The following is a 10,837-nucleotide window of genomic DNA, read 5'->3' on the forward strand; positions in this document are numbered from 1 at the left end:
CAGCTCCGCGGCCCGGAGGCTGCAGCCGTTGCCTTGGGCTTCCCGCGATGCTTCCTTCCTCCCGCGGCGGAGCCAGCGTCTCACACCGGCGCCCACGGCGAGAGGTGGGGGCCCGCTCAGCGGTGGGTGCTCTTTTCGGTACCGGGGGCCTCGGACACGCACTTTCCTTTCTTGCTTTCCTCTGCCCGCCCTGCTGATGCCGCCCGCGCCCCGCCAACGCCCCTAGAAGCTGCGGCATCAGCAGGCCTAGGGCCCTTTCCCTGGAATTCTCCTCCCCGTGAGGATGCCGCGCGCTCCCTCCGTGTGACTGTCACTTCCGGCGCCACTTCCCAGTTCCTCGGGCTGGTCCCTGCACACGGTCCCTGCAGAGTGTCTGCAGGCCTCTTTCCTGCAGTTCTCATTTCTGTTTCTCTGGTCCACAAGTCAAAATCTTCCGTGCAATCAATGAGACTTCAGCTATCATATATGACCATATCCTTTAATAAAAATGTCGGAGTCGTTGGGCTTCTATGGAGATGATAATTATCATACATTTTTCTGAAAGTGAAGGGGAGAGGACATTCTCGTTGTCCACAGGCGAGGGAAGCAGGGGACTCAGCTGCTCTTCCATCCACTTCGCGTCCCAAGCTGCTCGAAGGTGCTTCCAGGTGGTGGGTGTTGGAGGTGAGCCTTGTCCGGTGGAGCCAGACCAGGGGCAAGGCAGGAATGTGTCCTTGTTTGGCTGATAGGCTACATTTTTTTCAACCAAATAATTTAGAATTATGTTGCTAGGTTTGTTTACACCCTTTTGTGTGTGTGTTTTTCTGAGCTTTAGTTAAGTCGTATTCACGTATTTCAGTTTTATCTCAGCTGTGCTGTGGAGTAGCAGGAAAACATCTTGTATCCAAAAAATAGAGCCCAAGTGAGAGAGCCGCATATCTTAATTTTAGAGAGAGGAAGGGAGGGCAGAGGCTTGAGAGAAACATCAATGTGAGATCGGTTGCCTCGCGCCCGGAGATTGAACCCGCAAGCTAGGTGTGGGCTCTGACAGAGAATCTAACTAGCAACCGTCCGGTGCCCAGGATGACACTCCGACCAACTGAGCCACACTGGCCATGGTCAGAGCAGTGTATCTTGAAGCTAGTTCGTACTCACCCAGAAAATCAGGAAGATAAAGTAAATCTGGAGGTAAGAATTGGGACTTGATGATGTCACTGGCCCTCCCTACTTGAAGCTTCTCCTTGCAGTGCCAAGCTTGGAGCTCTGCATTTAATTTATTAGGAAAAGCAGCGGTTACATTCTGCTTTTCCATAGCGCAGGGAAAGAGGACAGACAAGCAAGGACCCTGGTTATCTCTGGACACAGAGGTTATGAGAAAGCCTCAAATGAAAAGGCAAAAATAATGCGCCCATTTCTCGTGAGTTACGCCCTTATATCCCTGTAAGATGTATGGACACCTTCCCTGCTGGTGCGCTAAAGAAGAAAAGGTATCAAGTAACCATCCTGAGCCCCACAGAGATGTGAGTTCTCCTTTCCACAGTCTCTCAGAAGTCATTTGCAAGTTATGTTTCCTTTTTGGTCTTCTACTCCTGCTTGTATCCCTCATATCCCCTCTCTCTGTCTCTCTCTCTCTCATTCTGTCTCTTTCTGGCTTAATCTCTTGTACATGTGCAAAAGACTTACCTTTTCACCCTGTCCCCAGGAATATTGCTCAAAATACTTAATAGGATAATTGGGTTAGACTTGACTTCTAGTTTTTATTTATTTTTTTTAAATATATTTTATTGGTTTTTTACAGAGAGGAAGGGAGAGGGATAGAGAGTTAGAAACATCTATGAGAGAGAAACATCGATCAGCTGCCTCCTGCACACCCCCCACTGGGGATGTGCCCGCAACCAAGGTACATGCCCTTGACCGGAATCGAACCTGGGACCTTTCAGTTGGCAGGCCGACACTCCATCCATGTGCCAGTCAGTGTTAGGGCGACTTCTAGTTTTTAAAGATTGCTTTAGAGGAAGTCTCACATCAAATCACCCGATTATAAAATTTCCGAGTTTATCATCATTGAAGTCAGCTCATTTATTTGCTTTATTTAAGAGTTAGTCAGGTGCCATGGGACTCACAGTTCTAGTGTCTTTTAACTTTTGGAGGTTGTGCCCCAATGGTCACACAAAGAGGAAGAGGTAGGGACTGCCTTGATTTATGGGCACCCACTGAGCTGCTGCTGCTGCTCCTGGAGCTTCTGGAATGTCCTTTCTTGTAGCTTTTCTTGTTCCCGCTGTGTCAGCTCTTCTTCTAAATGTCTATCTTCTCAACGATAAGTTACCTTCTTCCCATAATCGGAGTCCAAAGGAATTTCTAAAATCCACGTTTTGTTCCTTTGCAGTTTCTTATGTATTATCACACACAAAACAGTGTTCACCAAAAATATTATTCCCATTAACAGATAGAACAGACCATGAAACCAGACAGAAGTTGGTGACTGGAGGCCTGTCAAAGAAAATGACAAAGAAGAAATGCCATTCAGAAACCAGAGGGATCTGACTGAGTTATGTGGAAGACAAGGCTGGCTGAGACCTGCTATGCCTGTCCCCAGTGGAGACACTGATCATTTCAGGGGCAGGAAGGAGCTGGAGGTGGCTCTAGCTGGGCTACATGGCTTACGGACAAGGGGCAGGCTCCTCATAGGACCTGAACTGCCAGGGCCCTGTCAGTGGACAGAGACAACTGCTCTTTCTATATAATGCTTGAAATGAATTTGGATTGAAGATAAACATTTTCCCCCCAAGGAGTTTCTCTTCTGGAGCTCACAATCCCTTCACCTCAGCCAGATATAGACATTTGGGAATTTATGTGCAATCCACAAAATCCCCAGCCGCCAACCTACCATGTGAGTTCCTTCAAGTAAGAACTGTACTCCAAAACCTGTGACGATAGATAGGAGGAACTCTATATATTGCTGATTGGATTGTCAGGGAAAGAGAGGGAGAGACAAGGGAGGCAGAGAGAGAAAGAAAGAGAAAATATAGGAGAGAAAAGAAAGGAGGAAATAAACAGGAAGGGAAGGAGAGGGGACGCAATGATGTCTATAAGGAGAATAGTGAAGTTTTGAATCGAGGGTGGAAAGGCCTGTTCATAGGTTTGTCCTGTCCGAGCCATGAATCCCCTGAAACAGACCTCAGTCCCATAGGAGAAAAGGAAGCATCTTTTGTGCCAGTCAGTTCCCATCGTTCTCACTCACCAAGCACTTGAAGTTCCAACTCGGGGCTGTGCTTGATGACATTTCCATCTTCTGTGGCAGCCTCACACCAGTAGGACCCGGCATCTTCTCTGTTCGCAGTCAGTATCTGGTAGTCAGAAGACGTGGTCCTGTTCACCAAGGTCTTATTTGCCACGTAGAAGGAGTAGTAGAGCTGCACCAGAGGGCTGTGTGGGAGCACCCTTGTTTCACAGCTCAGGTTGACTGGATCCCCCTCAAGGAGGGGGGATGAAGACGATGCTCTCAGCACGGGGGCTGGAAATAGCTCTAAAGAAAACGTTGACAGTTACCTGACTCGGAGTCAAGGTTCTTTTTGCAGAAGATACACCCCCTCCTCCTTTGGGAACCTGTCCCTGGAGAGTGCATCCATCAAACATAATTTTTCCCACTTCCAGCAGAGAGGCATTTTTAGGGTTTCCTCATAGATATAGTGACCAGCTTGCTCACATCCTCCTGGGGAAAATCCTCTACATGATTCATGCTTCCCTGACTGTTACTTATTGTGGACACACCCACACACTAGCCAGTTCAGTGTCTCAAATGATAATCTAGACCAGTGGTCAGCAAACTGCGGCCCCTTGAGTGTGGCTCTTCCACAAAATACCACGTGCGGGCGCCCACGTACAGTGCGATTGAAACTTCGTGGCCACACTGAAGGGGCCAAAGAGCCGCATGTGGCTCGCGAGCCGCGGTTTTCCGACCACGGAGGACAATAATTTCTTGCCCTTTTTTTTTTTCTCAGACAGTGGTTATGAGTACTGAGATGAAAGGCCATTGAAGAGTCACAACAAAGGCCACAGGTAACTGGAACAGGAAGCTAATTAGTTAGCAGAGGTTCAGAAAGAAGTGGAACCAGAGAGGCCGTTTTCCCTGAGAGAGAGATGGAAAGTATAACTAAGTCCCAATGTCTTCCTGGCCTCTGTTTCTTACGGAGCTTTTATGAGATTCCATGGGTGATTTTCTAATAACTCCCTGCCTACCTTGAGTGAGTCTCTGTTCCTTACAACTAAAATAAAATTGATGAAATGGTTCCTCACTATGCCCTGGCCTTGACATTAGCTCCTGGGATTATTACAGCGGCACCGTGGTCTGCTGGAAAGAGCAATGGCCCGGGACCCAGGAAACCTCAGTTCTGGTCCCCACCCAGCCGCTGGTGGTCTCGTGGCCTCTAGGTAAGGCCGTTTACCTCCCTGGAGCTCAGTTTCTTCACCTGCAAATTACAGGGATGATTGATGATGGTTTCACTGGTCCTTAAAACTATCGATCTGTGATTGTTCAGATACAATACCTTTCACAGTGACAGATACTCCTGCTGATGTGAAGTGCCTGTTTCCCGTGCAGTGATAGATGCCGTTGTGACTCAGGTTGGTTTTCGGGATGGTGAATTCAGAATTCCGATAAGAAAACTGAAAGGTCTTGTTATTGTGGTAGAAAAGCACATTGTACACCTTCTGATTATTCCATCCATGACACCTCAGGGCCAGAGGTTTTCCTTCAATGACGACTCTGCTAGAGACCTGGAGCAGTAGCCAATCTGGAAAATGTGGACCCAACATATACATACACAGTGGCAGAGGTACCAGGGAGCCAGAGCTTTCTGTTTCTCCTTGAACATTCCAACCTACAGCCCTGCTGAATCGGAAGCCTATCTCCTATTCCTCAAATATCTTCACCTTTGCTGGGAAGAAAAGTAATCTTTACCTGCAGCCCTGTACACAGCCCCTGCTATCTCCCCTTTTCAGGTCTTAGAAGTTGGTTGGGACAGAAACAGTTTATCCTACGTGGTAGGCATTTCTATTCAAAAACCCTTCTCCCACCTGACCGGCATGGCTCAGTGGTTGAGGTTGACCTGTGAACCAGCAGGTCACGGTTAATTCCCAGTCATGGCACAAGCCCTGGTTGTAGGTTTGACCCCCGGTGTAGAGCATGCAGGAGGCAGCCGATCAATGATTATCTCTAATCATTGATGTTTCTATCTCCCTCTTCCTTCCTCTCTGAACTCAATAAAAATATATATATTTTTTTAAAAAACAAACACCTTCTCCCTATTTTTATCACTTTGCAGTAGGATGGGAACGCTCATTTTAAACCACAGAATTAGGACTTGGGTCCACGAACCAGCTGTATTCTCTTGGTCTCAGCACACACAGATTTAATTGAAGTGACTGAGAGCTAATATAACTGCAATTAAATCTTCCATTGTGAACTAATTGTGGCAAACATTTTTAAATAAGGTATAGAGAACATCAGCCAAAAAACTTGATGCATTGTACTGTAGTAAAATTAAAAACCTTTGCTCATTGCAAAAGGAAACAACATGATGACATAGCAAAAAGGCAGGCCACAGAGTGGAAGATATTTGCTACACTTGAAAAAGGGCTCATAGCCAGAATATATAAAGAGCTCCCACAAGTCAATAAGGAAAAGGCAGGCAACCATTTTTTTTTAATTGGCAAAAAAACTAGACAGATACTTTATAAAAGAAGATATCCAAATAAATAATAAACATGTGGAAAATGCTCAATATCTTTAGTCATCAGGGAAATGCACGTTGAAATCATAGTGTGATACCACTGCACATGTACCAGAAAGGCTCCAGTGAAAAATACAGAAAACACCTACTCTTGAGGAAAAACCACAGCTCTCACACTGGGAGTGTGATGTGGCCTAACTACCTTGGTAAAGTAAGGTTGCATATTCTGTGACCCAGCAATTCCACTCCTAGGCATATCCCAACAAATATGTGTATATATGTGCACCAAAAGAATGTACAAAAAATGTCCACATCAATAGTGTTTGTAAGAGGCCCACACTAGAAACAACCCAAGTCCATGAATAAAATAGATAAATATGGAATATTATACAATACTGAGAACAAACTGCAACTTTACAACAATTATGAATCTTACAATCAATGTGAGTAAAAGAAGCCAGACACATTGCTTCTCGGCCTTTTGGCTACGATCAAGTGTAGTATCTGTTCTTATCGGTTTAATACCTGATACGTCCTCTATCTGAGGACATTATATGAAATGTATTTTTGGGATAGGGAGATGGTATAGGAGCTTGCTCCGTCCACTCCACGCATCATCCCGGTATTGCAGTACCTCCGGGAACGATGCACACAAAAAAAAAAGGAGAAGGAGAAGCCACACACAAAGAATACATACTATACCCATTTCTATGAAGTTAAAAAAAAAAAAAGCAGGTGAAAACCTATGGTGTTAAAAGTCAATTTGGGAGTAGTAACTAGAAATGAACTAGAGGGAGTTTCTGTGATTCTGAAAACACTTATCTGGGTGCAGTTTACTTTGGGAAAATTCACTAAGGTACACACTGAAAGTTTATTGTATATTGAAATTCACATTAAAATATCATATAAAAATGTAAAATACCTGCCAAGGAAATCTCTTTGGGGTTAATTGGGCTCCCATAGTCATGGTCTAATACCATTGCTGAACAGGGCCTCTCATACACTCTGCATTTCCGGGGAAAGCCGCAGACCGAGCTGCCAGCTTCCTGCACTGTGTTCCTGCTGGCTACGCAGGACCCATCTACAGCAGTTCCTGGAATCCACTTTGGGAATGGATATACCATTCTCAATAAGTCACCAACACGGGATTCTAGAGGCAAAGAAAATGACCTCTACTCAGCCCTAGTTCGTTTTTTTGTCACCTGAACTATGAAGCACTTCTGCTTCTGCTGGGACTACTCGACGTCTCTTGTTTAAGCAGCTGCCAGCTCCCCTCGCCTCTCCAGGATAGGAGCTGATTCCTAGAGTCCGAAGAGACTTGAGAAACAGTGAGCTTTTCCTCTCACATTCTCAACATTTAGCTGAACCACATTTCCTCCAAAAGCAGTCCAGGCAACAGAAATCTAATTCTGCCACCAGCATGGGTTCACTTTTGCATTATCAATCACACAGAAGTTTTAGCTTAATGCTTTTGAATAACTAAATAACCCATTTGAACGGTTTATCCTGAATAATGAAACATTTTGCCCTCTGGAGTATTGCAGTCTCCATCTCTTGACAAGTAGAAACTTCTTACAGATTTAAAGCGGAAGGTAGGGTTTTATCTGCTTCTATTCATCAAGCAGTAAAAAAAAAAAAAAAATTTAATGATTAAAGTCTCTCAGTAATTCCATGTCCAAGATACTATCTTATTATGCCCCAGATGATCTGTATAAAGATGTTTACTGCAGCATTGCTTGTAAAAGCAAAGAATGGAAACACTAGAAGTTTAGGGAAAATGGTTCAATCAATTATAGCACAGCTTTGTGGCAGACATTTAAAAGTATGAGGTAGATCTCTTAATATAAACAGACCTTCACAGTATTTTAAGTAATAAAAGTAAGGTGTAGAATAGTCTATAGAGCATTCTACCAACCACTTTCTTTTAAGTTTATGTTATTAACAATTTTGTTTCTGTGGAAGTTGACTGCTGGACTAGGAGTATGGGGTGGAAGGGAGACTTTATTGTTCGTCCTTGTACATTTCTCCAAATTTGTATCATTTGCTATGGGCAGGTATAACATTTTTTCAAGAAAACTAGATAATTTTGAATAATGATAAAATCGTAGGGTGAGTTTTACTCTAGATACCCTACTCACACCTGCCCCGGTTGGGGTGCTTTGGGGACACAGTTAAAGAACTCTAATGTGATCTTTTCATTATCTTGACTTTATTGCACCTGGTAGGCACATAGAGCAGAGATTCATATTCAGATAAATCAACCCAATCACACACACACACACACACACACACACACACCTCATATTCAGATAAATCAACCCAATCACTCACACACACACACACACACACACATCTGACAACCCAAAAGGAGAAAACACAAAGGAAGACATAATTTCCAGCGCTCCTGCTCCATGCCACACTTACCTCTGCGGACTTCCAGGTGTACCGGGTCACTTGGCACTGAGAGGCCTCTCTGGCACCTGTATTCACCAATATCATTGACGCTGGCAGCAGTGATGATGTAGCTGGCAGTCAGGGTCTCAATGGCTGTGCCGTTGAGAAGCCACCGTGTACCGTTGTCCCAAGGCAGGTCGGGTACCTCACACCATAAGGTTACACTTTCCCCTGGGAACACACTGACCCACGGAGGCTGCAAAGTGATCACGGACTTTGCAGTGTCTGCTTGTGGGGGGAACAAAAACGCAAACAAGCGGAGTAAAAGAAAGGCTCTGAACACCTGGTGAGGTTTTCTGGCTCGCGCAAGGAAAACATGTATATTTAGATTAGATTGTAAAACAGGCAAGTGAAACCCTACAAAAGCCAGCCATGAAGAATGTCCAGACCTAGCTGCAGAGGGATCTGTCGTTATTAAATCTGGGTGTTGCTGATTTGGGTTCCTGAGAATTAAATGACCAATTTAGTTATCACTGTTGGTAAACAGTAAAACAGGGTTTTAAACTGGTGCAACTCGATTGGAGCCGATTTGCTATATTGTCTCTGAGGGTTCATTTCAAGCCTTAATTAGCATCTATATTGGAAATCAAGGTTCAGACGCCCCACTTCAAAGCCTCTAGTGCAGCGGTTCTCAACCTGTGGGTCGCGACCCCTTTGGCGGTCGAACGACCCTTTCACAGGGGTCGCCTAAGACCATCCTGCATATCAGATATTTGCATTACGATTCATAACAGTAGCAACATTACAGTTAAGAAGTAGCAACAAAAATAATGTTATGGTTGGGTCACAACATGAGGAACTGTATTTAAAGGGCCAGAAGGGTAAGAACCACTGCTCTAGTGCCTGCTTGCTTCTCTCTGAGAAGAAAAAAACCCACCTTCACTTTCTCAAAAAAGGGACTACTTTGGGGGATATTGCAAAACCCAGCAGAACTACTTCTGTATGTTTGGAATTTTGGCCCTTTCCTGCTTTTTAGGCACTTAGTTCAGAGGTCAGGGCTCACTTAGAAAATCTTAGCGAGAAACCTTACAAACCAGGATTTTATCAAAATCATACTCTGAATATTGGGGACTTCATGTAATTTATAAATCTTTCTCCTTTCTATCCTCTCTCCATACTCTCTTCTTTAGGATAATGAAACCTATCTTTTGGAAGCAGAAATGTGCCAGAGGAAGAGAAGTTGAGTTAGACATTACTCACGTGTTTGCCCACAAGCTGGAACTGTAAGAGACCAAACAATAGAGATATCATCAGCTCATCAGCGGAAGATGGCAAGAAAGGGAGAATTAGAGAGACAGAATTAATATAGACTCTAAGGGGCCAGCTTAGGTTTCTTTAGTTTCTCTCTACTTCCTTTCCCAAAATCAGGTACCAACGGTACTGAACAGTCAACAGATGGTCATTGATGGGGCTTTATTCTGAAATGATGCTGCCAGGCTTAACGTTACCCCAGAGACTCTCTTCCCATCCTTTGGATATAATAAACACCAGTAAACCGTGGAAGCACAGACATACCGTCTCCATATTCATGAGTTCTAGCTAGGATACTAAAGAAAGTAAAAAAAAAAAAATCTCGAGTCCCGCCCTAGCTGGTTTGGGTCAGTGGGTAGAATGTCGGCCTGCAGACTGATGAGTCGCAGGTTCGATTCTGGTCAAGGGCTGCCTGGGTTGCAGACTCAATCCCCTGTGGGGGCAGCCGGTCAATGATTCTCTCTCATCATTGATGTTTCTATCTCTCTCCCTCTCCCTTCCTCTCTGAAATCAATAAAAGTATATTTTTAACATAAATCCCAAGTTCCCTTAGCCAGTGCCTGTGCCCTTCTAGTTACCCTCTCTAAGCCCAACTTACCCCAAAGGAGCAGAGCTGTTAAGAGCCACATGTTCTCCCCAAGGTGGTGGGAGCAGTGAAAACTGTAACATGTAAGACACTGAAGAGACTCTACTGAGAGATCTGGAGCCACGATTAGAAAAGAGGAAGGAAATTACTCCTCCTGACCATGTTCATCATGTTCCTTTTCTGGAAAATACATCCAGAATTCTTGAAGCACGCTCTCCCCTTTCTCTCACTTCTTAGCCTATCTTCCCTACTTAGAAAGTCTGGGTTTTGGGCTAATGAATCTCTAAGAATCCAAGGGAAGGTCTAATGTTTTATTGACATTCTATTCTGATTATATTCTCCTTCTACTAATTATGTTTCTTGGGGCTAGGATACGACAAATCCCCATTTTTAAAACTGGTTCTAAGCCTGGCTAATCCCTCCAAAAGTCCACCAGGGTGGGCACTTTATGTAAGTGGGCCTCCTTGTTTTCTAAGGGGAGGTACTTAAAGTTTACACCAGAGGCTGCTGCCTCCTGGGTTTGCAACCTGTTTACCTGCCTGAATAAAGTCTCTCCTTTTACTGTGCCCTAAGTTGGGGACTCCTGTTGGCATTTATGTGGTGCCAGCACAGCCAAGGGTTCGGTGAGCCTGAGGGGGGGGGCAGTGAAGGATGTAGAAAAGACAGACAAAGAAAATAAGCTGGGTCTAGGTGTGTCTCCTGTGCCTGGCTAAGGCCACAGAGAGAGACCCAGACAGCAAGCTGAGCCTTTATTTTATAGCCAGAGGTAAACAAGGTGGTGGTCACCATAGTTACAATGTTCTTGTGAGTTTCACTTGTTTTGGCAGCATTTGCT

General features: G+C 44.7%; 2 protein-coding genes across 6 annotated transcripts in view; one reads left to right on the plus strand and one right to left on the minus strand.

Moving 5' to 3' along the window:
* LOC102249328 (histone H2B type 2-F) overlaps positions 1 to 2,763 on the plus strand; it is a 12,736-nt gene extending 9,973 nt beyond the window's left edge. Inside the window, exons 1-4 of one of the 5 annotated variants that reach the window (XR_001362363.1) lie at positions 7 to 104; positions 545 to 663; positions 1,425 to 1,499; positions 2,426 to 2,763. The gene's annotated coding sequence lies outside the window, so the exon portion shown is untranslated. Of the gene's footprint in view, positions 1 to 6; positions 123 to 544; positions 664 to 1,424; positions 1,500 to 2,425 lie in introns of those variants that run through there. The other 4 variants (XR_001362364.1, XR_001362361.1, XR_001362362.1 and 1 more) reach the window with 4 other exon arrangements.
* On the minus strand, positions 2,050 to 10,122 carry LOC102249630 (high affinity immunoglobulin gamma Fc receptor I-like). Its single transcript, XM_005867416.2, has 6 exons — positions 10,015 to 10,122; positions 9,366 to 9,386; positions 8,136 to 8,390; positions 4,527 to 4,772; positions 3,221 to 3,505; positions 2,050 to 2,469 (listed from the first exon to the last, which is right to left on the minus strand). The coding sequence occupies exons 1-6, from the start codon at positions 10,043 to 10,045 to the stop codon at positions 2,291 to 2,293; spliced, it is 1,017 nt and encodes a 338-aa protein (XP_005867478.2). The 5' UTR covers positions 10,046 to 10,122; the 3' UTR covers positions 2,050 to 2,290.
* Between the last annotated feature and the right edge of the window lie 715 nt (positions 10,123 to 10,837).

This window comes from Myotis brandtii, unplaced genomic scaffold (assembly GCF_000412655.1).
Source record: "Myotis brandtii unplaced genomic scaffold, ASM41265v1 scaffold250, whole genome shotgun sequence".
Lineage (NCBI taxonomy): Eukaryota > Metazoa > Chordata > Mammalia > Chiroptera > Vespertilionidae > Myotis > Myotis brandtii.